Below are 26,766 nucleotides of genomic sequence, written 5' to 3'. Positions count from 1 at the left end.
GAAAAAAAAATACTTTTTCCATGTCAGACAATATGTATGTTAAAATGGAAATAACCAGTTTATGCTTGGAGAGTCTGTCCGAGAAGAGATGCAGTGAACAGAAGTCCAGTGGAATTATACTGGTGTAAAACTGGAGTAATGCCTCAGTTTTCCATCTGTTAAAATAGCTTAACACTTCCTTTTTCTGCAATCCAGCCTCTCCCACAGTTCTGATACATATGGGCTGTCTGCCTTCTGCCTTCCGTTTCCAGAGGCAGTTCAGTGCTGTAACACAGCCCCTTCTGGTCACATCCCATTTTCTAGCTTGGTGCATATCTTCTGCCTCCACAGCAGCAGTTCACAGGCAATTCACTTTGCCCTCAACCATTTCTTTGCCAGCTTTAATTTTAATCATTTTTCGGGTAGTTGTGAGCTTTTGCTCTCCTTCCTCCTCCGATCAGGTAAAAAGCAATGTAGTGGTATCAGCCACCAGGATCTGGCCATTACCTTGCCGGTACAGGCATGACGGAGCACTCCTTCGAACATCAAGCTAAATCAGTGTGAGGCATCATTTACAGGCTCTTCAGAGGACCTGTTCACAGCCAGCCGACCCTCATGCTGCCAAGGCCTGGGATTTTGTCAGACAGTCTTATTGGGTCCCTCCTTACCCCAAGGAGCCATGACTTAAATGCAGAAAAGACGGATCAGGAGTCTCAGAGCATATTGAGGAGAGAATCAAAGGACAGGGAGGACACCATCTGGCCAGCCCAATGGGTAAATCTTAGGGCATGTCAAGGTCAGAAGAAGAAACCATTAAGCAGCACCATGACCTATTCTTCTGTTCCCCACCAGATGTTAAAGTGAGTCCTAAGGTTTCTGGGGAAAGAAGTAAGACCATATGCAGCTCTGCTTCTTCTCAACACAAGTCTGGGGATTCTAGCAATGAGACCTCATCCTCCAGGAAGAGGGAGTGGAATCCGGAGCGGGAGAACAGAGAGGGAGATCTGTTCAGATCGCTTAAGATAGAAGAGCTGCAAGAGACCCTGCTCCGGCCACACCTGGGTGGTAAATCTTTCAAAGCGGGTGGGAAAAAAAGTTTTTAAAAACCAAAAAAGAATAAAAATGAGGAAAAAACCTAGAAATCTAAGAGGTGTTTGTGCCCTGACTTAAAGCACCACCCCTTGTGGTAAGGAAGGAGAGCTCTCGTATTCAGGCTCTGAGTAGGGCATGGAAGAAATGCAGCAAAGGTATTTTCCTCTGTTTAAATTTGAGACCATGTGATGCAACAGGAGCAGATATGTGAGGAAAAATCTCAGGGCAAATGCCTGCCTTCCAAATCTTTGTCTGAGACAGCAATCCCACTGTACCCATTCTTTGAAGGTGTGATCAGGGAGAAATGTGAATTCCTTAACAAGGGTAAGCCATAAGCAGGTATGCACATGCCTTAGCTGTGTCAGCCCAATGAGCTGTTGGGGGGACTTTGAGTTGGACAGCACTACCACTGTCACGTGTATCAACAGCCATGGGAGAACTTGGAGCTCAACTCTACATGCAGAAGCAATAGAAATAATGGAATGGGATGAGAAGAACTTCTTTTCCACAAGAGCAGTACATACACAATACAAGCAAACAAAGGGAGAACTGAACCAGAAGGTAAACTAGCTGGTTTGATGTGCAGTCAACTCAGAATTATATCTGAATTAGGAAGTCTTCAGCCTGATTTCACAGAAATATGGCCTCCAGCAGTTGACCTGTTTGCCGGTCACAAGAACAGAAAGTTGCTGAAGTACTATACCAGAGAAGCAGGTCCCTCAAAGTGGATGCTTTTTGACACAGATGGCCACAAGGCCTGCTTTATGCATTCACACCTTTCCCATTTTTAGGGAAGGTGATTCAGAAGATAAGGCAAGAAGAAGCAAAAGTGATAGTTCGGCTTCACACTGGCTGAGTAGAGTGTTTTAGATATGGCAGACTTGGCCTTGAAAGCTGCGTTGTATGTACCAGTGAGACCAGATATCCTTCACCAAGGTCCTCTCCTCAATCTAGACCTAGACCATCTACAACTGACAGCTTGGCTATTGACAGGGAAGCTTTAAACACTCTATCCTCCATAGTGATTGGGTCTCTAATCTCCTCGAAATTGGCTTTAATGCTAAATGCCTATTCCTCCATCTGGACAAGAACATAAGAATGGCCATACTGGGTCAGACCAAAGGTCCACCCAGCCCAGTATCCTGTCTACCGACAGTGGCCAATGCCAGGTGCCCCAGAGGGAGGGAACCTAACAGGTAATGATCTAGTGATCTCTCTCCTGCCATCCATCTCCACCCTCTGACAAACAGAGGCTAGGGACACCATTCCTTGTGCATCCTGGATAATAGCCATTAATGGACTTAACCTCCATGAATTTATCCAGTTCTCTTTTAAACCCTGCTATAGTCCTCGCCTTCACAACGTCCTCAGGCAAGGAGTTCCACTGTGTGCTGAGTGTGCGCTGAGTGAAGAAAAACTTCCTTTTATTTGTTTTACACCTGCTACCCATTAATTTCATTTGGTGGCCCCTAGTTCTTATATTATGGGAACAAGTAAATAACTTTTCCTTATTCACTTTCTTCACACCACTCATGATTTTATATATCTCTATCATATCCTTCCTTAGTCGCCTCTTTTCCAAGCTGATGTTTAGTGCATAGTGTCTAAAATCAATAAAAATCCCATGTACCCTGATATCCCAGCTATTCTGACTTTCTTGAGGACAGTGGTGGCAAGGGACTTGAGCCCAACACCATATCATGCCAGGTGTTGGCCTTAAGTAGCATCTTACATGCAGGTTCCTTGTCAAAGAATCTTCAAGTATCCAGATTTCTCAGAGCAGTCAGAGTGGCTAGACTTGTGGTTAGACCAGCCTTTCCTAAACGGGACCTACTGCAGGTGCTGAAAGCACTACCCTTTGGAGCCATTGGTCACACCATTCTGCCTGTTCATCCAAATCTGTTTCTTGGTTGCCATCAAATTTTCAGGATGAGTCTGATACAACCGCATTTGCTCCAACCCCTCAGACAGAGACAAACACCTACAAGGTCTCTATCAAGCATTCTTAAACTACAATACCCACCTGCTGAAGTGAAGAAACAGATTGACAGAGCCAGAAGAGTACCCAGAAGTCACCTACTATAGGACAGGCCCAACAAAGAAAATAACAGCACGCCACTAGCCCTCACCTTCAGCCCCCAACTAAAACCTCTCCAACGCATCATCAAGGATCTACAACCTATCCTGAAGGACGACCATCACTCTCACAGATCTTGGGAGACAGGCCAGTCCTTGCTTACAGACAGCCCCCCAACGTGAAGCAGATATTCACCAGCAACCACACCACACAACAGAACCACTAACCCAGGAACCTGTCCTTGCAACAAAGCCCGTTGCCAACTGTGCCCACATATCTATTCAGGGGACACCATCATAGGGCCTAATCACATCAGCCACACTATCAGAGGCTGGTTCACCTGCACATCTACCAATGTGATATATGCCATCATGTGCCAGCAGTGCCCCTCCGCCATGTACATTGATCAGACTGGACAGTCTCTACATAAAAGAATCAGTGGACACAAATCAGACGTCAAGAATTATAACATTCAAAAACCAGTCGGAGAACACTTCAGTCTCTTTGGTCACTCGATTACGGACCTAAAAGTTGCAATTCTTCAACAAACACACTTCAGAAACAGAGTCCAAGGAGAGACTGCTGAATTGGAATTAATTTGCAAACTGGATACAATTAACTTGGGCTTGAATAGAGACTGGGAGTGGATGTGTCATTACACAAAGTAAAACTATTTCCCCTTGTTTATTCCCCCCCGCCACCCCCCACTGTTCCTCAGACATTCTTGTCAACTGCTGGAAATGGCCCACCTTGATTATCACTACAAAAGGTTTTTTCCCCACCGCTCTCCTGCTGGTAATAGCTCACCTTAAGAGATCACTCTCGTTAGTGTGTATGGTAAGTAAGACCCATTGTTTCATGTTCTCTATGTATATAAATCTCCCCACTGTATTGTCTACTGAATGCATCCGATGAAGTGAGCTGTAGCTCACGAAAGCTCATGCTCAAATAAATTGGTTAGTCTCTAAGGTGCCACAAGTCCTCCTTTTCTTTTTGCAAATACAGACTAATACGGCTGCTACTCTGAAATCTGAGGGTTTGTTTACACTTACCGACAATTACCATTTCTAATGCATCAACATATTGTGGACTAAACATTGCAATTTGCTTTCTTCTCCCTTCAAATGCATACTTGTATGTTTTCAATACTTTTTGTTAATTGAAATAGGCAATTTTTTTTCCAGATTTTCCTGACATTCCATATTCTGATTGGTGTGGGCAGAGCATACATAATCACTTAGATGTGGTTTCTCATTCCTCAAAGTTTTCTGGGATTTCAGGATGTAGTGATGCAGTATCGCATGGTTCAGCTAGTAGTACCAAGAGTACAGATCTTGTACTAGGTAAGCATGCAACCTTGCTAGTATTAGAAAAGTACTAATTCATTTTTTAAAGTATTTTCTTACTTATGCTTACATATTTTAAAAGACAATTTTGTTTGAATTTACTGTAATAGAGCAGCAGTGGTTTTTTTAAAATGATTTAGGTGCTTTCCTGTCAGTACCAGGAAGATAGCATGAATAGAGCACCAAAACTGGGTGTCAGGAGAGCTGAGTTCTATTTCTGGCTCTACCATTTACTCAGTGTGGCCTTTTGGCAGGTCAGTTAAACTTCTCTGAACCTCAGTTTAAATCAAATTAATCATCTTATTTTTCCAGCCTAGTGTTAGCAGACTGAAAATTATCTTTAAAGGTGTTTGTATAATAGGTGTTTGTATCTTAAGAATATTCTATTCCATATTTTGGACCTTTAAAATAGAATAGGGGACCATATTTAAACACAATTATAAACTGATAAATGTTGAGCTTTTTATCGTTTGGATTTCTTTTAAAATATTAGGGAAGACATTTTCTCTTTGAATATAATTCCTTGTTGGTTTGTAATAATTTGAATTATTGTAATTACTTTACATATAAAGTAGAACCTTTCTAACCCAAACAGCGTATAATTCACATACAAAGGCAGATCTCCCACCTAATTCTGAGCAAAAATGTAGTGGGAAGTGTCATGTTGTGTGGAATGTTTCATGACCACGAATGCCAGCCTCAGGGCATACCGTCAAGCACCAGGGCAGAGATCCCAGACTGGATGTGTGTTCTATAATTGGAATTCACCAACCCAGTAACAAATGTGACCTCTTAGTCGCATAGTCCACTTGGGTATTCCTGTCTTTCTTGCTACCCCAGCAAGCTGGATTTTATGATAGTTGGTTGCTGTGCAACAAGGGTCACACAAGATTCAGATTGCTTCCAGTCCCAAGAGATAAGTCACTTACCCCTGGTCAATCTGTACCTTAAATCTCTCACCAAAGACAACACTTGCAGCCAATCCAGTAATAAACTAAAGATTTATTAAGGAAAAAGAAATGAGAGAGCTATTACAAGGTTAAAGCAGGCAAGCATATATACACAAATGAGTTAGCGTGTGGTTCCAGTAGGTGACCGAGCTGTAGTAATGTCAGCTCTGAATGCCTTTTAGGGCTATCCTAGGTTGACCTTGTGGATGTCTGCTTCTGTTTCATAGCTCTGGCCCTGTGAGAGTCCAAATAGCAAAAGAGATGAAAAATGTTCTTGTCAGCTATTTTTATTTCTTTCTTCCAGAATTCATCCCCTCAGCTTGAGCCCTTTTTCATGTAGCTGCTTCATGGTGTGAGGGGGCAATTAACAAAGTCTTTCTATACCGATGTTCCACAATGGCCCATTTAGTTTGGATGGCCTTTCTTGATGGACAGGAGTTGATAGTGTCAGCGCAAACATATTTTTGTGGTTACAAAGCAAAAACGTAAATATTACTTTTATAGCATGTGATAAAGGTATTATAAGTGAGATTATTGCATGCAGCAATCTCACTTACAATACCTTTATCACATGCTATTTAAGTTTTTCGTAAAGACTCAACACTTTGATATAAGTCCAGTACCCATCTTATCCATACTAACACACGGGTGAAACAGACTGGTTTCCAGCAGTGAATTTGTGAGTGCTTGGCCGAGGCCTAAAGCCGTGGCTAGAGCTGGCACCTGGTCTGCCAGTGCCACAGCAGGGACAGAAATGTAGTTAGGTGTTGCATCTTTAAGACCTTTTTGTTGTAAAATATATTGCACAATATTTATTAGTATACTTAAGAAGCTGTAATCTAACTAGTTAAAACTAAATTACTGTTGTGTGAAAATAAATGAACAAAGTATATTTAGTGATTTTTGTTGGTTTTGTATTTTTTAGCTTGTGTGTGTGTGTTGGTAATTCACAAAATGCAGCAATTTTTGTGAATTAGCACAGTTCAGCTGTATATAGTACATGACACTTCCATTTAACACAATGAAACAGTGTCCTGATTGAAATTAATACTGTGGAATTTATTTTCCTAAGGAGTAAAGTCAATCCCAGATGATACACCAGTGTGCCGAATACTGCTGCGAAAAGAAGTCTTACGCTTAGTAATCAATTTGAGTAGTTCAGTAGGAACAAAAGGCCATGAAACTGGACTCCTAACGTAAGTAAAACATGTCCTTCAAACTATAGTTTTTACCAGCATTCTGTGTAGATATCTTGTAAAATCGTAACTAATATTTTTTTTCATTTTTTTTTCTCCTGGCTTTAAAAAGTATCAAAACTGATTTCATCATAAGTCTGTAGAGATGGGTTGGCATGATGTCTCAACTAAGAGAATCCAAAATTAGGGCTCAGTTTTTGCTTAATAAGTGCAGTGCTAAGCACTGCACATATTTGTTTAGGTATGGTTGTACAATTTTGTAGGAACTCTGTCATGCCTATGTATACTGGTGGGAGTTAAGGACAGGTTGAGGGATGACAGACTTTAAGGACTTGCCTTTTTAAGATTTATTATTAAACCTTAAATTAATATCTGCTTGTTTTCTCTGTCTCATTTTCTTTCATAATAGTCCTTTAACCATTATGATATTTTGTGCATCTGATATGCAGTGGTTTTGTACATTTAAAAAAAGTTTGACTGCTTGAAGTCCTTATTGTATGAATTTTCTTAATGCTTCACTACATGCAATGAGTGCCTGTTGCTTTTAATTATATACTGTACTATTTGGTTATAAACTACTATGCTGTCCTGTTCACTTTAAAATAAAATCTAGCCTCAGGATTTGAACAGTGCTTTCCAATTTGAGATTTTTATTTGTATACTTGTATAGAACTTCATTTAATCAAAATTTCCCCTGATTGGATACAAAATATTAGCTAATGTAACCCAAACAGTATAATAATAATCGCTGTAGATCATTTGGATTAGGTGCTTCTCTTCTTACATGAGTTGATTGTTTTGGCTCATCAAATTCAAAATTCTCAACTTCTGTGGTTGAAGAGATAAGTTTTTGTTAACCATTATGACCAACATTTAGCTGAACAATTTTTTAACAAATATATTATGATGGTTACGTGTGAGATTATATTAAAATTGCTTTCTTTTCCTAAATAATTAGCATTAAAGAGAAATTCCCCCAAGCATTTGATGACATATGCCTTTACTCGGAGGTGTCCTACTTGCTAGCACACTGCACGTTTCGACTGCCATCTCGAAGGTTCATTCAGGAGCTATTTCAAGATGTACAGTTTTTACAAGTAAGTAGAAGTGAAGATTTATTTGTCATGATCCTTGGGTAAGCTGCCCCTTCTGAGACCCTTTTGTCATCCCATGTGTACTCTTTTCAAGTGATAGGTCCAGGCCTCTACTTCTCTTTCGGTAGGACCCTGTAATCCAGCTACTGGATCTTTGGGTCTTTGAGTTACATCCCCAGGTTTCCAACTGTGATACCTACTAGGCCCCAGTGGTCTTGGGAAGGGTTTCCTTTCAGGAGCCTCTGTTTAGTATGCAGTAACTCAGGAGCAGTTTATTTACAACAAAGTATGATTTACTTGCCAGAAGGTGCACAGCACTCTGAGACAGGGATTTAAACAGACATCTATTCTCATAGTGTCTTACCTATATTTGGCATTCCCTCCATGGTAAGTAACCCATCAACATACAGAGGCATGCACAATGTTCATAAAAAATAGGTATTTCCCAGTTCTTCACAGTATTAATTTCAAAAGATGCACCAATTGGATTCAGGTTTCATCGTGCTATAACTGAAGTGAGCACTCATGCCAATTTTGTGGTTCTATGATGTGTTCGTGGTAGAACACCTGTAAGTTAATACTGCATCCTCTTTGCCCTTTAGATGCATGAAGAAGCAGAGGCTGTTCTAACAACACCACCAAAACAACCAGTAATTGACGCATCCGCTGAATCCTGACCTCAGTTTTGTACAGTGCATGGTATATGGACTTGCTGAAAGCCTCAGACAACTTCTGATTGACTGGACAGCAAAGAGAGGAGGACCATCTCCTAGACAGTTCCAGAAATTACTGGTACATGAAGAGTGAACTGAAGACTTTTCTCAACAAAAATGACTGCCCCAGCCCTCTGAGCCCTTGGGGAATTGTGACTCATTACCATAGTTTTAATAATAGTAGTTACCAATATATGCAAGAAACAAGCACTGAACGCCTGCACAGGTTTTCATTTCATTTTTAATACGACAGTTAAACAATATACGACAGTGTGCAGAGACCTCTTTTAAATGGTTGACTTCAAATTCTGTTCCAGATAAACAGAATGATGCCTTGTTTATTAACCCCTGGACGCCAGGAGTCCGGGTACATGAGAGTATATCCCATTGCCAACAGTGGGGCATACTGTAACCATGGACACCAAGAGACTAATGTTGGCCCTTCTATGTTAGTTTTCTTAATGTTTGTAACACTACTTGAGGGGTTCGTAACCTCAGATAGAAAGAAAAGCCTCCATGAATCTGGGGTTTTCTTGTAAGTTATTTTAATGTTACTATAGTTGCAAGATTTCTTATTTTATTAGCACTCTCTCCAGTTTTGTGGCAATTACATACAACATGTTATCTAAATTGGTTAAGGATTTTCACTACAGTTTCTGATTTAAAAAGCAACAAATCCTTTTTTTAAATCAACTGAAATTTGATTGTTTTCCCTGTACATTATGCATGTGGTGTTTGGGATTTCTATATTCATGCTCATGTATTGAGAACATCGGTCTTATTCTTAAATGAAAATCTTTAACAAGCATGATTTGTATCAGATGGGGTGAATAATGTATCAGCTAAACTAGAAAATATTTGATCATTGTTGCTTTTTTTGGTAAAATACATAGTAGTAGGTAATTTCCACATTCCATGGGAAACATTTTTCTAAAACAAATGTTTGCTTTAATTTTCATGTCTGACTGATCACCAGATAATGCTAATAATTGTAGCGAAAAGCCTTAAGTACCAAATTTTGAAAGAGCAGTACTTTAATTTTATATTGGTGTTCTTTAGGATCTTTTGCACAATTTACTTGATACAATGACCGATAAATGGGTACAATAACTGCCTTCATCATGTTATTAGTGAGGTTGATAAATTGAGTGCAACCTAAAAAAAAAAAAAAAATCTTTTATGTATCTAAAGAGATTTGGAAGCCTTGACAAGAATTAAATACAAATATATGCAAATCTGTATATACAGTAGCTTGGTCACCTTCATTAGAAAGCCTGATTTTGATATGTGAATCATTCAGCTGGACTGTATTAGATAGAACACCTTTTTAACCCATTCACTTTTACCTTTTTTATAATTAAAGTGTCAGATTAGATAGTTTAGGTGAAGATAGGTTAAATTTATCCCAATATTTCATAACCCTCATGTTACCTTATTAAATAATGTGCTATTGGAGATTTCCATAGCCCTGTGAGCTAATAAGAGCAAAACACAGTTCCTAATGACATACAGAATTAATTTTATCATATCGGAAATTCATTTTGGGGACAAAGCAATTTCATGTTGTTGCCTAACATTGCTTTGCAGAATTAATTTCACTGAGTGCACTGCATGTCACTCTATGCCAACACCTGACAGCAAAGCACTTGAAGGGCTACAGACTGCTTCTCTCACAGTAAAATTTAGTTCCCTGAGTTTTTCATCTTTTTGTGAGATCCCACTGAAGGAAAGAGCAGAAAGAAATCACTTTAACTCTTACCATCAATGACACCAATAACAGTATAACGTGTCTATGAAATATATTCGATAACGGAAAACATTACCCAACAGTAGTTATTTGGACTTCTCTGGTCTTAAGGAATAAACATTTCTGCAAAACCAAAATAACCACAATATAAGAAATAGTGATATAAACTCCAAAGCAAATAATGTAGTGTTCCCATCAAAAATGGGATTAGCATATGTTATACAGTAGTTTCCAACACTACCTCAGTTAGGATAGAGTATGAACTCTTTGTTTTAAGAACTCTAGATGGTGTTAAATCAAATAAATCTGTTTATTTTTTGCAGTTAAGGCAATGTAAACCATTTATCCACCTTTATTTAAAAAAACAAAACTTTGTCAATGTTTTTATCTACAGTATATAAAGAACATTAGAAAGTCTCTCAATAAACAAAAAGCAAGCAAATGAAGATTTCAGTATACTTCTAAAAATTGATGCTACTCTGTTAACTCCTCTGTTCACCGCCAGGTCTGGATCTCCACCCTTGAATGCTTATGTATTTTGAAGTACTCAATTATGTGGGGAATCATTACACCAAGAAGTTAATGTATGGAAACATTGCTAAAAATTTAAGGGTTGATCTCAATGGTAGCAGAAGATTAATTTTTCAGATATCTATATCAATGTTATTAGATTTCAACAAAATATGCATAATAGATGTAATGTCAGTTCTGTAAGCTTCATAGATACGGCATTTCTAGAACTCACTTACATTTAGTTCACACTAATTTTTAATGTTAATTGACAAATGAAGGGGTACTGTATGATTTGGAGTAATTTGTGACATTTGCATTAGTTATAAGCTGTGAATTTTGAATTTTAGAGTGAATTTTCAAAATATCCTTTTCCAAAGTTCCTAATTTAAGAGCATTTATTCTGCTCCTTTAATATCATTTAGGTATATTTACATAAAGAGAAAAATAAGAATTGTAAAATGCAGCTTATTTTAGACCTAATTGAAAATCCTTATGCTTAATTCCCCCCCGCATTTTAGAAGGAGACGAGAAGCTGACAGACTCTGCCCACTCTGTATCTTCCCAAACCTAAAAATTTGTAATGCTGTTTAACATCTGCTAAAGCCTATAGCATTCAGTTACAGTATTTGCATTTTAAGTATACTCACAAGAGTTGCATTTGCTGTGACTTAGAACTCATGAATGAATCAATATTACAGTATAGCCACCATGTTCAGAGGAGGGTCCCTGAAGTTAAACACCTAAAGCCATATTTAGGCATCTAGATTAGAGGTCCAATTTTCAAAGGTGTTGAACACTCCTAGCTCTCTAATGTCAAGGAAAGTTGCAGTAGTTCATCACTTACCTGTGGCTAGGTGTGCACATTCAGTAATTTTGGCCATTGGACATAAAGTATGTGAGAAACAGAATAGTGCTCATCAAAGAATTTTACTGTTTAATCTGACCTTAAATATTTACCTACAGATGTCTTCTGATTTTTGTTATGACACACTAAAATGATAAAGTATTCAATAGTTTACACCATAAAAGCTTACTTGTCTAGAGATTTTGGAGGTGGGGGTGACTTGAGGGTTGGGTTGAAACACTCAGAAGTAAGTTGCATTTATATACATTTTAAAGTATGTTCCAGGCAGCAGTGAGAAATTATTCATATATTTTACCATTATTCTTAGAAACATATGCAGTGATCTTGAATGTGAATCTAATTTATGGTGAGAGGGAGTTGAACAAAAAACAGTAACGGCTATGATAGTAGTATAAAGAAGAGAAATAATTATTCTAGAAATAGTTCTAAAACATTTAGAGAATGAGTAATGAGCAGCGAAATTTTCAGATGCTTCCATTTCAGTCTGCACTGTAATCCACAGTTGCTTTTCTAGATTTGGGCAAATTTATGTAACATTGTAAAGTGAATGTACATTCATAATGAGGAATCCTTCTTCATGGAAGAAGTTTAGATTAGGTTTAAAAATGTCTCCTATAGCCGTCTACTCATACCCTTTCTGCTCTTACACAGAAGGTTCTAACGAGTTGTGCTTCGCTGTGGAGGCAGCTGAAAAGATTCTGTAATCTTTTTCGGTTACATTCACTTATACCACTCTGCTTATTTAAAGGTATACTAGTAGTGAAAGTAAAATCCTAAATTTATGAAAGACCTTTGGGAACATGTTAGAAACCGTGTTAGTTTTCCCCTTGGTAGGAAGTGGGAAAGGTTAGCCTTTTGTTTCTTCGATTTGTTTATTAGCTCCATGTTCTGATTTCCTAGATATTTTTGTTCACAACAGATTTTTATGTTCATTAAAGAATGTGGATTTTCTTTGGACTGTTTTTGTAAAATAGGCGGATAGCAATGCCACAGCATGCAGAAATTGCACATTTTGCTTGACTTGCTTTGTAAAATACACTATTTAATTTGAGAAATGTAATTTATGCCAAAAAAGTGTAACTTGCCATTTTGCCACTGAATAGGTTGTTTTAGCACAAAATGCAATGTCTTAGGGGAAAAAGGCAGACATTTTGTAGATGTAGTTGAAAAAATGTTCCAATATTGGCTGTCAATATCCCTAAAACTGCATTATAAGAGATGATGTAAATTAGTCTTTCTGAAGAGGGAAGGGATTGTTAAAATCTCAAGACTTATTTTCCCTGCCCCATGTGGTTTCTTTACTTTTATTATTATTATTATTATTATTTAGTAATACGCTGCTACATATTTGGAGGTTCTAGTGTTTGTAGGTCACTGAACAGACATTGAAATCTGATTTATATTGTATACCTGTAACATAGAAAGAAAAAGTATTTATATATTTTCCGTAAGAATATTTCATTGAGCTGTGTATAATTTAAACAGAGGCTTGTCTCATCATGGCTTTGCCCACCTTGATCTTTTTTTGTGTTTTTTGGTTTTTGTATAGTGCGTACAGTTCATGTTCATGGGCATTAAAAGCCTCCTGAAGTATAATCTTATCAAAGGGATGCATTGTTAATAAAATGCTTAAACTACTTACATTTGTCCTGGTGTCTTAACTACCTCTAAGCACTAGAAATGAGTTGGAATTTCTTATTATACAGTGTATTTGAGTTACTAAATATAACTAGAACAACTTAAATTTTCAAATGAAAATTGGGCAGAAATGCCCATTTGAGGAAAAATTCCCATTTTCCGAAAAATATTTTAATCTGTTTTTATAAATTGATGAATCAACTTTAATTTTTATCACTTAAATTACAAATTTTCATAAATGATTTTTGAATTTTGAAAAATGTTTAAACAGTTTTAACCATATGATCTTTTACTTGTGGTAATTACCAAAGTGTTTTTTTAGAAAGTAATTCAAATTATTAAAAAATCACTTTTGAAAGTTTCCTATTTTGGAAATGAATGATAACATGTTGATATATTTCAAAAAGCAAAAAATTCCATTTTTGAAAACTAAATGAAAATTTCAGATTTTTTTAGTTTTTGACCAGTTCTTAATATAACCCATAAAGAAATTTTTCCATAATAGTATAGATATCAAGTGGCATAGGACTCAACAGGATATACTATACTGGTGTATAGTTTTTATTACAGTGTTCCCACTATTCTTTGACTAATATGTCATTAGAAAATAACACAAAAAGGATTATCCTTGCTTGGATATCGGCTTACTAATGCTTGACTGTTTTCATATTGTATCTTATTTTGAAGTACAATTAATTTATGTGATGTGGCTGCCATTGCTCATTTCTGAGGTAAGTGATAACCAGTCTTGATGTAGGATTTTCAGACGTCCTCTTGGCGAACAGTGAAGCTTTCCCAGTTGTTCTGCAGTCCAGCGTGTCTCAGTTCTTGACATCTAGGCTACTCTCTCTGCTGCTGCTGATGGAAACAGATCAGAGTTCTGGAGTCACATCGTCTGGCCATACTTCCACTTGTTTCCAATTTCTCTGCCTCTGTGGCAGCATGCAGACAGCTCCCACCTTCACTTCTGCTTGGAAGGTGTGGGGGACTTCTTTGTCAAAATCTGGGGCAGTGGTGATCTCCCTCTCAGCCTCTCCTCCTCCCTGGCCAGTTTTTTAGCTGGGTGTTGGAACTCCTGAGAGCTGCAGTTGCAGTGCCTCCCTGCTTGCTTCTCTGCAACTTCCAGGTATGGGAGAGTAGCCTAAAAAGCTCCAACTGAAATCCATACAGTGCTCCATCTGTCAGACTGCCCTCCTGAGGCTTGGAAGACAGTGAGTTGTTCCCAGGCTGCACCCAGCCTTCTAGATCTAACTCTTTTAGGTCCAAGGGCTATGAGTTGGGCAGGCATGTGGGATCCGCTACTCACTAGAGTTGCCGTGACTTCAACATGGGTAAAATGAACCACGAGTCAATGGACAGAGCAGGGAAAGGCTCCGAGGACAAGGAGGACCCCAGCCAGCTGACTCAAGGGATAAGTCCCAAGGGGCCCCTGGAAAACAGAGAGGGCAGACTTTGCAGGGTAACAAATCCCTCCCTCCTCCTTCCCCTGACCCAAGTCCCAAAATGGGTCCTGAGCATACTGGGGAAAGAAGCAGGGCTCATAAGCACTTCCCAATTTGGCCGGGAGGACTCTAGAACCTTTTTCTCTTCCACATCCCTGGGAATGGGACACAGCAGGGGAAGACTCAGGAGGAGATCTTTTGAGATCAGGCTCTCGGCAATGCTAGCTGCACAAGTCTTCACCAAAGCCGCAACAGCTCATAAGCTCTCTAGGTAAGCTAAAAAAAATCAAAGGACGCAAAAAAAGGGGAAGAAAGTGTAAAAAGATCTAGGTGGTATGAGTCCTCTTCTTTTTCCCCCTCCACAGAGAATGGTGACTTGTCAGGCTCTGACTCTGATCAGGATTGGGGAAAGCCTTCCCCTGTCTCCCCCCCACCATGAGAAATTCAGGGCCATATACCAACAAGGTTGTATCTACTATTCAGATTCAACCTAAAAAAATCCCAAGAGTAAGCCTCTGAGCCAATTTCTCCCCTCAAAATACTCCCCTGAGGCCATGATTCCCCTACCTTCCTCCTTCGAGGAAGTAATCTGGGATGAGTGGGGTAAGCCAAACAAGGGCAAGCATGTTAAGAGAAAGGATCTTGGGTTCTGTAGGATCTAAGAATGAAAGGTCCAGTTACTGAGATACCAAAGGTTGACCCTGCCATAGCATCCCCCTCTCAAGATATGGTTCTATCTGAAGGATCCCATGGATAGAAAAATGGAGGCTACTCTCAAAGGCTTTGAGGTCTCCCTCAGAGAGTCCCTGACAGCTACTTGCTTTCTTAAGACATCTTTTTCCTGGCTGGAAGATTTCTTGAGCCATCAAGGCTAGAGGTCACCCTGACTTTGGATCTATTTTAAAGAAAGTTTCCCTCATTGGACACAATAAATCTCAACCAAAGCTATGGCCACCAGCTCAGTGACCAGGCATCACATATGGCTCAGTCCTTGTGGAAGATGGATAGATGCTCAAATCTGGTGCTGTGCTCTGCCAAATTCATAGGAGCCCTGCTTTTTGGAAAGAAGCTAGACAAGGCAGTGGCAGACAATGCTGCAAAATCTAGAGAGGCCCTCCTGACATCACACCATGCCTTTAAGAGAGAGCAGAGACCAGTTTTCAGATGAAAGTGCTCCTTTTGGCCTTCATCCTCACAGAAATACCAACACAGAGACGGCAGGTTCTCCAGAAAAAGCTGTAGAATCTTGGTTTGGGAAGAAAGTCAAGCCCTGAGGGAATTCTGCTGCTCCCAAAGCCTCTTTATGACAAAGACTGCATAGGTTTCCACCAGGAGCTGAAGCCTAGGAGCAGGATTTCCCATTTCTGGGGGAAATAGATCAGTGAGCCAGGGATCATCCCTTGCGTTATAGGCTCCACCCCATCTGTTTTTCATTCACCTCCCCCATCTCAAATGACCCTTTAAAGCAAGGTCTAGTCCAGAACAAAAATTTTCACCTCCTGGATTTGGGAGTAATAGGGACCATTCCCTCAGAAGAAAGAATCTGTTTGTGGTGTTTAGATGTTGCTTGTAATTATTAGAATTGGGAGCACTGGCTGTTGGGAGTCTGAAAGAACAGGAAGGAAGAGGGAGGAGTTGAAGAGGCTGAGGGAGAGCTACTGAGGGTGCAGCAGCAGCTTGGAAAAGATGTTTCCACTTTAAAAATAAAGTCCTGTTGAAGTTTGTTAGTACCTTGCCTGGCTACTGAATGATAAATATGGAGTAGAACACTTTTGTAGAAGTGTTGGGGGGAATCCAATCCATTCTAGATCTCAAGAGGCTCAGAAAGTAGATGAAGAAAATTAAGTTCTGAATGGAGACCCTAATCTCTGTGGTGTCATCCCTGTCCCAGGGCAATTTTCTGACTTTAGTTAAAAAAAACAAGGAGTCCTTGTGGCACCTTAGAGACTAACAAATGTATCTGGGCATAAGCTTTTGTGGGATATAACCCATTTCATCAGATGCCCCTACTCTACTTGCGCTACATTGATGACATCTTCATTATATGGACCCATGAAAAGGAGACCCTTGAGGAATTCCACCTAGATTTCAAAAATTTCCACCCCACCATCAACCTCAGCCTGGACCAGTCCACACAAGAGATCCACTTTCTGGACGCTACAGTACAAATAAGTGATGGTCACATAAACATCACTCAATACAGGAAACATACTGACCTCTATACTTACCTACATACCTCCAGCTTTCATCCAGACCACATCACACGATCCATTGTCTGCAGCCAAGCCCTCAGATACAACTGCATTTGCTCCAATCCCTCAGACAGAGACAAACACCTACAGGATCTCTATCAGACATTCTTAAAACTACAGTACCCACCTGGTGAAGTGACGAAACAGACTGACAGAGCCAGAAGGGTATCCAGAAGTCACCTACTACAGGACAGGCCCAACAAAGTAACAGAACACCACTAGCCATCACCTACAGCCCCCAACTAAAATCTCTCCAGTGCATCATCAAGGATCTACAACCTATCCTGAAGGACGATCCCTCACTCTCACAGATCTTGGGAGACAGGCCAGTCCTCACTTACAGACAGCCCCCCAACCTGAAGCAAATACCAGCAACTACACACCACACAACAGAAACACTAACCAAGGAACCAACCCCTGCAACAAACCCCGTTGCCAATTCCGTCCGCATATCTATTCAAGGGACACCATCATAAGACCCAACCACATCAGCCACATCATCAAAGGCTCATTCACCTGCACATCTACCAATGTGATATATGCCATCATGTGCCAGCAATTCCCCTCTGCCATGTAAAATGGCCAAGTCTCTACGCAAAAGAATAAATGGACACAAATCGGACATCAAGAATTGTAACATTCAAAAACCAGTAGGAGAGCACTTCCATCTCACTGGGCACTCAATAACAGACTTAAGTTGCCATTCTTCAACAAAAAAAAAAAACTGCAAAAACAGACTTCAACAAGAAACTGCAGAACTGGAATTAATTTGAAAATTTGACACCATCAAATTAAGCCTGAAAAAAGACTTGGAATGGCTGGGTCATTACAAAAAAATAATTTTCCCTCTGTTGATACTCAGACCTTCTTGTCAACCGTTGGGAATGGGCCACATCCACTTTGATTGCATTGGCCTTGTTAGAACTACAAAATGTAATTTTCCCTCTGTTGATATTCACCCCTTCTTGTCAACTGTTTGGAATGGGCCACATCCACCCTAATTGTATTGGCCTCATTAGCACCGATTCCCCACTGGGTTAGGTAACTCCCATCTTTTCATGTGCTGTATATTTATACCTGCTTACTGTATTTTCCACTCCATGTATATGATGAAGTGGGCTATAGCCCATGAAAGTTTATACCCGAATAAATTTTCGTCTCTAAGGTGCCACAAGGACTCCTGTCTGTTTTTACTGATACAGACTAACATGGCTACCCCCTGAAACCTTTCTGACTTCAGTGGACCTGGCAGATGCATATAGCCACATCCCTGGCAGACTGTGCCATCACAGGTTCCTAGGGTTTTCCTACAGCAGGAAGCAATCTCAATACCAGATGCCTCCCATTCAGCCTGTCTTGAGCCCCACATGTTTTTACAAAGGTGGTGGTGATAATCATAGCCAGACTCAGATTTCAGGGGATCCATCTGTACTTGTTCCTGCATGACATCTTAATCAGAAACAGCACACACTGTTACATCCCTAACCTTGAATCTCCTGTAGGCGAATGGCTTTATTATCTACCTCGAGAAAAGCGCCTTGATTCTGTCCACCCAAATAACTCACTTGGGAGTGGACATAGATACCTTGATAGCAAGGATATATTCCTCTTCTAGAGAGGTTCCAGAAGGTTCAAGAAGACCTCACATTGTTTTGGAACTGCAGGAGGGCCCACTATTACAGTGAAAATTCAATTGCTAGGCCTTCTAGTATTGTGCGTAGGGATCACTCCATGGGACAGGCCTGTGCATAATCACACATCAGGTGCCTTCAAGGCTTCATCTTCAAGGTATGGAACCCACTTCCCAGAATGCATGAAAGATCAAATAAGGATTCTAGCACAGGTGATCAACTCCTTAAATCAGTGGTCAGCCCAGGGCAATGCCTGCCAGAAAATGCACATATGCCTTTCAGATCCCCTGATCCTGACAACCGATGACAGTCTGGAGGGCAGGGGAACACACCTGGCATCCCAAACAGCTCAAGACATCTACAACATGGAGGAAAGGACCCACAACATATAGCTCATAGAACTATGCAGTCAAGCTTGAGCTTACCCAAGGTTCATTCCAGCCTAGAGAGGAACCAGTCAGATAACATGACCACAGTCACATATGTGAACCACCACAGGAGAACAAGATGATCAGGGTTACATGCCAGAGCAATGGAAATCATATAATGGGCGGAGCACTCTCTCGTCTCTCTGAGGGCAGTTCATGTAAAGGGAGACCTGAACCAGAAGGTGAATTGGCTCAGCAGGCCCAAGGTGAGCAGTTCTGAATTGTGCCTGTATCAGGAAGTCTTCGAGTTAATTGTCCAATCTTTCAGCCTACCCTCAACTGACCTATTCACAAACCACATGAATGTGACAAGATCAAGGTACTTCACCAGAGGAGTGGACCCCAGATCCAAGGAGACAGATGCACTATCACACAGACAGGGCCACAGGGCCCCCTCTATGCATTTCCATCCTTCCCATTATTAGGGAACGTGGCCCAGAAAATAAAATGAGAACAGGTGACAGTAATATTGGTAACCCCACATTGGCCAAGGAGACCTTGGTTTTTGGACTGGAGCTGAAATAGTACTGCCACTACAGCTTCCAAAGAGACAGGACTTCCTCTCACAAGGTCCTCTGCTTCATCCAGACCAAACTGGCTGCATCTAACAGCCTTCCTATTTGAAAGGGAAGCACTAGTACTGTTGGGTCTGTCGTCCAAAGTCATCAGATCACTTATTTCATCTAGAAGACTATCAACCTTGAAAGCATACTCTGTCTGGACCAAGTTTTGCAGAACATGAAGCAGCCAGAATTCCTGGATTTCTAGGGCTTATCTTCAATTTCTTCAAGAAGGCTTTGACAAAGGTCTCTAACCAAGCACCGTCTACACTATGAAATTAGGTCGAATTTATAGAAGTCAATTTTTTAGAAAGCGATTTTATACAGTCAATTGTGTGTGTCCCCCCTAAGCTCATTAAGTTGGCAGAGTGTGTCCACAGTACCGAGGCGAGTGTCAACTTTTGGAGTGTTGCACTGTGGGTAGCAATCTCACAGTTCCAGAGTCTCCACCGCCCATTGGAATTCTGGGTTGAGCTCCCAATGCCTGATGGGGCAAAAACATTGTCGTGGGTGGTTTTGGGTACATGTCGTCAGTCACCCCTCCCTCTGTGAAAACAAGGGCAGACAATCGTTTCGCGCCTTTCTTCTGTGCAGGCGCCATACTGCTTTCAGCAGACAGTGCAGTAGGGCTGCAAACCGTCGTCATTGAACGACCGCTTCCGCTTCCACTCTGCTCTCCTGGTGGTCTCGCAGGTCCTCTATATGACTGTTGTCATCTGCCGCTTCCGCTGCAACTCTGCTCGGCTGCTCTTGTCTCGCCATACCACGGCAAGCGTGCAGCCCGCTCAGCTGTTGTGTCCTGGCAGCAGACAGTGCAGTAGGTCTGCAAAACTGGTCATCCAAACCACCGCTTCCCCTGCAACTCTGCTCTCCTGCAGACACCATACCACGGCAAGCATGGAGCCTACTCAGCTCACCATGGCAGTTATGGGCATTGTAAACACCTCATGCATTATCATGTAGTCTATGCAAAATGTAGTCAGGAGCTGTTCAACTACAGGCTGAGCAAACGCAGAATGGTGGTAGAATGTGCATTTGGACGTTTAAAAGCGCGCTGGTGCAGTTTACTGACTCAGACCTCAGCAAAACCAATATTCCCATTGTTATTACTGCTTGCTGTGTGCTCCACAATATCTGTGAGAGTAAGGAGATGTTTATGGCAGGGTGGAAAGTTGAAGCAAATTGCCTGGCCGCTGATTACGCACAGCCGGACACCAGGGCGATTAGAAGGGCACAGCAGGGTGCGCTGCGCAATAGAGAAGCTTTGAAAACTAGTTTCATGGCTGACCAGGCTATGGTGTGACAGTTCGGTTTGTTTCTCCTTGATGAAAATCAACCCCCTTGGTTCACTTTACTTCCCTGTAAGCCAACCGCCCTCCCCTCCCCCCCTTTGATCACCGCTTGCAGAGGCAATAAAGTCATTGTTTCAAATTCATGCAGTCTTTATTAATTCGTCACACAAATAGGGGGATAACTGCCAAGGTAGCCTGGGAGGGGTGGGCCAGGAGGGAAGCCCCGGGTGGGGTGGGGGAGGAGGGAAGGACAAGGCCACACTGCACTTCAAAACTTATTGAATGCCAGCGTTCTGTAGCTTGGGCAGTCCTCTGGGGTGGAGTGGTGGGGTGCCCGGAGGGCCACCCCCACTGCGTTCTTGGGCGTTTGGGGGAGGAGGGCAGTTGATCACACAGGGGCTGCAGTGGCGGTCTGTGCTCCTGCTGCCTTTCCTGCAGTTCAACCAGAGCATATCAGTTTGATCCCCCAGTAGCCTCAGCATTGCATCCTGCCTCCTCTCATCACACTGCTGCCACCTCTCCTGTTGCTCCAGCCATCTGTCCTTTCACGTGTTCCTCCTGTCCTCATGTTCATTTTGTGCTTTCCTGGACTCTGACATTGTCTGCTTCCACAGATTCTGCTGGGCTCTTTCAGTGTGGGAGGACTGCATGAGCTCAGAGAACATTTCGGTGCAAGTACGTTTTTTTCGGCTTCTTATCTGCGCTAGCCTCTGGGATGGAGATGCTAGTGGCAGCGTTGAAACATTTGCAGCTGCGGGAGGGAAAAAAAGGGAGAGTAAAACTGAAAAAGACACACTGGCCATTTAAAAGGAGGGGCTGATGTTTTCAGGTTAACGTGCAGCACAAACCCAACTAAACCCTCCCCACGCCCAATTTTCTGGGATGATCACTTCACCCCTCCCCTCACCGCGTGGCTAACAGCGGGGATGATTTGTTTTCAGCCACAGGCAAACAGCCCAGCAGGAGCGGCCACCTCTGAATGTCCCCTTAATAAAATTCCCCTATTGCAACCAGGTGACCATGAATGATATCACTCTCCTGAGGATAACACAGAGAGCTAAAGAACGGATGTTGCTTGAATGCCAGCAAACACCGGAACCACACGCTGCCAGGCTTTGTTATGCAATGATTCCAGACTACGTGCTACTGGCCTGGCATGGTAAAATGTCCTACCATGGAGAACGCAATAAGGCTGCCCTCCCCAGAAACCTTTCGCAAAGGCTTTGGGAATACCTCCAGGAGAGCTTCATTGAGATGTCACTGGAGGACTTCCGCTCCGTCCCCAGACACGTTAACAGATCCCTGTTGCATGAGACTCCCTTGCAGGAGTCCACGTACAGGTGTGGGGTAGTTGTAGGGGTACCCCCTAGAATTGAATGCAGCTCATCATAGAAGCGGCATGTCTGGGGCTCTGACCCCGAGTGGGCGTTTGCCTCTTTGGTTTTTTTGGTAGGCTTGCCTGAGCTCCTTAAGTTTCACACGGCACTGCTGTAGGTCCCTGTTAAAGCCTCTGTCCTTCATGCCCTTGGAGATTTTTGAAAATATATTGGCATTTCGTCTTTTGGAACAGAGTTCTGATAGCACAGATTCGTCTCCCCATACAGCAATCAGATCCAATACCGCCCGTTTGGTCCATGCTGGAGCTCTTCTGCGATTCTGGGACTCCATGGTCACCTCTGCTGATGAGATCTGCACGGTCACCTGTGCTGATCAGCTTGCCACGGTGGCCAAACAGGAAATGAAATTCAAAAGTTTGCGGGGCTTTTCCTGTCTACCTGGCCAGTGCAGCTGAGTTGAGAGTGCTGTCCAGAGCGGTCACAATGGAGCACTCCCGGAGGCCAATACTGTCGACTTGCATCCACACTACCCCAAATTTGACTCGGTGATGTCGATTTCAGCGTTAATCCCCTCGTCGGGGAGGAGTACAGAAATTGATTTTAAGAGCCTATTAAGTCGACAAAAATGGCTTTGTTGTGTGGACGGCTGCAGGGTTAAATCGATCTAACGCTGCTAAATTCGACCTAAACTCGTAATGTAGACCAGGGCTGGGCTGCAGACTGAACTCAGCAGTCAGAAGTGAGGGTGCCTGGGCCCTAAGCTTAGGTAAGATTGAGATGTATGTAATTCTTGTGTTAAAACACCCTTGCTCTTGTTATGCTTTGTTTCTATTGTTGAGATGAAACAATCCTTTGTTTCTGAAAAGGCCATTCTGGGTCCTGATATTCACTTCTGATCAGAGTTGCTGCAGGGTTTGCAAGGCTGAACCCAGTTGGGCAATCATGATTGGTACACAGAAGGAGGGCTGTTGCCTGAGATTCAGTCTTAGAGTGAGAGAATCATGGGATTCCCCCCTAGAGGCAGGTGGTGAAGGCATGGGGCCTAGCACCTGAAGGGGTGCACTCAGACAGCCCAGAGAAGGGTCAAAGGTGCAGCTAGTGTTGTGTACCACAATAAATTCCTTTAAGCACTTTGCCATGAAAGATCAGCTGAAGCCTTCATTCTGGGGGCTATTTTTTTTTTATTACTGTTATGTGGAAAATTAAATAAAAAACACAGTTAACTAACATTCTGACCCCAACCAATCAAAGCCAGGGAGTTCAAAGTTAGGAGTAATGTTCCATGCTGAGGTTCACAATACATGCCTTCTATGCTAGCGTCAGCAATGCAATAAGTCCATGCCGGATAATACATGTGAAGGGTGTCCCTTGGCTGTGATCAGAGAATGAAAATGTTCTCTGTTGTAGTTTAGTGACCTTGCACAAATCATGGTGCATCTCATCTCTCGCATTCATAGATTTTAGGGCCAGAAGAGACAGCTGTGATCTGAATGTGTAGATACTACAGGCCATACCATCTCACCCTGTAATTCCTGCTTAATGCCCTTAATTTCTGATTGAACTGCAGCATACGGATTGTTTAAATGTGCAGGTCAGTTTTTAATGCCGGCCTGGAAGCAATAACGCTGTTGAGTTGCTAGAAGTAGAGCTGTCCTGACTCTGAATGCCTTCATCAGATGTAGATGTGACCAGCTCTGAACCCAAGACTGTTTGTATTTTGTAACTTGAATGTTCCATGGGCTCAGTGGAATGGGGCAAATCACTCAACTTAGCCTCAGAACAAGGTACTTCCATTTGTGAAATATATCTCAAACTACCTTCTCTCTCAGTGATTTCTCTTAATGATGTGACAGTGTCTTTACTCAGAATTTCAATGTAATGCTGTGGCTGGTACAACAAGATAGACAACTGTGGCTCACTCTTTTCTGACATCCACAGGTTCTGATAGAGGCTGGAACCAAGTGCAGTCTGGGAAGAATAGGCTAAGTTTTCAAATGAAGTGCAAGCTTCTGGAGCTGACTGTGTGCACATCAAATTTCCCACTTCATTTTGAATAAAATACACCCAGGAAGGATTGATAACTTTGCTTTCACTTTCTAAAATATTCCCATGGCTCCACAGCTGTAGTGTATTGGCTTCTGATGTATTCTCCAATACTACAGTATCAGGAATGCAGTCACTTAGCTTCAGTACTGCTTCAGAATTAAGCTGCAGAGCAATGAGAAGACAGTTACTTTAGAACAATGAAAAATACACTGACTAGGTGAAAAGGGAATGATTATTTTAAGCATTTTTAGAAACGTAGAGTAAATTCTGTATAGTCAGAATTTTTACAAAATGTATAGGATCAGAGGGGGAGGGCATACACATCATTCTAGTTCGCTGGAAGTTTGATCTTCAGCTGGATCTAATTACAAGACAGTTTTGGAGAGCTCTTTTTCTAATCTCAACAGAGGAAATTTGCTGAGCAATGAGAGACCATGCCCCTTTGAACAGATGTACAAGTTCTTAAATTAGTGTCCGTCATGTAACACTGCAAACCATAATTAAGACTGCAACTGAGGGTATGTCTACACTTACCATTTAAAGTGCAAAAAGTCCCTTTTTTGCGCTAAAACCCCCACGGGAGCATCTATACTTGTTAATGACTTTTTGCATTGAAACTCAGAAGTTTCACTGCAAAAACAAAATCACCTTCACGAGAGGCATACAGCTCTTACCACTGTTCTTTTTGCGCTGCTGTGAAAGTGAAGACACGTTCTACCACTGTAAACCCCTTTTGACCTCCGAAGGATATCCCACAGTTCCAAAAGCGACCACTCTGTTCAGCACCTTCTCTGCTCTGACACACAGACATCCGCCCCTTCCCTTGTAAGCCCTGGGACGTTTGAAGCTCCCTTTCCCTTAGTTTGTAGATGTGACGGGGAAAGCAGCCAGACAGCAGGAGGTTTTTAAAAAAATGCCAAAGAAGAAACAAGGAAGTAATGGGGCTGCTGGGACATGAAGCAGGGCAGCACGGGACCCAGAATGCCTTCCGTTCACACACCCCCCTTCCGACAAGACCTATTGAGAGAGCTGCACTGTGAGATAGCTGCCCTACAGCGCTGCTCTCATTGGCGATGGAAGTGCTGGTAGTGTAAACACTCTCTGACACCTGAGGAATTGAGTGAGTACACAAACCAGCGCTTTACTTTCACCAGTTCCCTATCACTGGTGAAACTTACAGCGCAAAAACTCTGTAAGTGTAGACATACCCTGACTGTGTTAAACCTGTTTGGGGGGCTTGTCCTTCTAAAAATCCACAAGGAACATAAACATTGGCAGGTTAAGTTCTCCCAGAAGTCTAACTTCTTGCTGTAGCAAACATCAGGAGAGGGAGCAGCAATCAGGAAGAGTTTACAGGACTCCCATAGTCAAGATGTAGTGCATGTCTCAGAGGAATAGTCAAATTTAAGCTCTAATTTTGAAAGCTAAGATATCAAAGGGCATTAGAAGGACTTTGCTCTGACAGGTCTGAGAGTGTGGAAAGAGCTTTTATAACTTTTGAAGTAACTGTCTAGAGCCTATCCTTGCAAAGACAGACTTCAAAGCGTAAACTAATCACTACAGAGTCATGTCGATGGAAAATGGAGACTTTTTTCAACCAAAAGTAAAGTTAATCAGACAAGCCATTTGTAAAATGAGCATCATTATTAAAAATAATTGTCAATACAGAAAGAAAATTCTTCTAATACGTTTTGCTGGACCTTAGTTTGAGAATAGAAAAAATAAGGTTATTGGATTTGTCTAATGACTTCACCTTTAATCCATTAAATGAGAGGACTTGGCTCTTGTTAGGATTCGGAATTTCAGGATAACAGCAATCCTTCACCCTAGAAAAACACAGACAAACAAGTAAACTTTGTTCTCTTCATTTGTCAGCATTCATTCTCCCTTCACCTGTACAGCAGGGCTAAGATTCTTACAGAAATAAGTGGAGATGCCATGTACTATATACCACAGCAAGCCAAATATTCAGGGCATCCACTTACTAAGACGCTCAAAGAGAGAAATGAAGGAGGTATTATGAAGGGGAGTTAAATAGACAAACTACAACTCCATTTTGAATTAAAACAGACCATTTCTCTATTTACAGAAGGAAAATGTATTGTAATGAACTTACCACTTGATTTTCCAGAAGCACACAGCAGTTATTACTACAAAAGGAATGATCACTAGCAGAACTGGAAGGTAAATCTTTGCTATGAAAGAAAAATAGTATTTCAAAAAACAGTTTTCTAACTTTCCCTTGTTTGAATCAATACAATTAGAGCTTCTGGGATAAAAGATCATCTTAAAATCAAGCATGGATGTCTTTCTAAAAGATCTGCTCTACCTCAACTACCTGTCACTAGAGCTGATAACGGAATCACTTGATGAAAGTCTGTGCCCGGCGTTATGCAGAAGGTCAGACTAGATTATCATAATGGTCCCTTCTGGCCTGCAAATCTATAAGTGAACACATGTATTTTTTGGCATTTATTTTTATTGCCAAAAGTTCAGCTTTACCAGTCCTTTTATTTTTTAATTGCCTTTTACTTACAGACACCATCATTTTACCTGTGTTGATTTGCT

At 41.5% G+C, this 26,766-nt stretch overlaps 2 protein-coding genes across 13 annotated transcripts in view; one reads left to right on the top strand and one right to left on the bottom strand.

Annotated features, from left to right (window-relative positions):
* The window catches only part of RICTOR (RPTOR independent companion of MTOR complex 2), a 183,309-nt gene extending 170,098 nt beyond the window's left edge, over nucleotides 1-13,211 (top strand). For all 5 annotated transcript variants that reach the window (XM_043547431.1, XM_037902702.2, XM_037902705.2 and 2 more), the window contains 4 exons: nucleotides 4,333-4,491; nucleotides 6,517-6,640; nucleotides 7,599-7,737; nucleotides 8,337-13,211. In XM_043547431.1, the coding sequence (XP_043403366.1) occupies nucleotides 4,333-4,491; nucleotides 6,517-6,640; nucleotides 7,599-7,737; nucleotides 8,337-8,411 (497 nt within the window). In that variant the 3' untranslated portion in view covers nucleotides 8,412-13,211. The remainder of the gene's footprint in view (nucleotides 1-4,332; nucleotides 4,492-6,516; nucleotides 6,641-7,598; nucleotides 7,738-8,336) is intronic.
* Nucleotides 13,212-20,950: 7,739 nt separating this feature from the next.
* OSMR (oncostatin M receptor) overlaps nucleotides 20,951-26,766 on the bottom strand; it is a 65,517-nt gene continuing 59,701 nt past the window's right edge. For 4 of the 8 annotated variants that reach the window (XM_043547430.1, XM_043547426.1, XM_043547429.1 and 1 more), the window contains 3 exons: nucleotides 26,315-26,393; nucleotides 25,952-26,024; nucleotides 22,742-24,360 (listed from right to left, as the gene is read on the bottom strand). In XM_043547430.1, coding sequence (XP_043403365.1) covers nucleotides 23,752-24,360; nucleotides 25,952-26,024; nucleotides 26,315-26,393 — 761 coding nt within the window. In that variant the 3' untranslated portion in view covers nucleotides 22,742-23,751. Of the gene's footprint in view, nucleotides 24,361-25,951; nucleotides 26,025-26,314; nucleotides 26,394-26,766 lie in introns of all 8 variants that reach the window. The other 4 variants (XR_006291175.1, XR_006291174.1, XM_027828053.3 and 1 more) reach the window with 3 other exon arrangements.

The sequence above is a fragment of the Chelonia mydas genome, chromosome 5 (genome assembly GCF_015237465.2).
Source record: "Chelonia mydas isolate rCheMyd1 chromosome 5, rCheMyd1.pri.v2, whole genome shotgun sequence".
Taxonomy (NCBI): domain Eukaryota; kingdom Metazoa; phylum Chordata; order Testudines; family Cheloniidae; genus Chelonia; species Chelonia mydas.
Note: the sequence above shows the minus strand (reverse complement) of the source record. Positions and strands in the feature narration are given on the sequence as shown.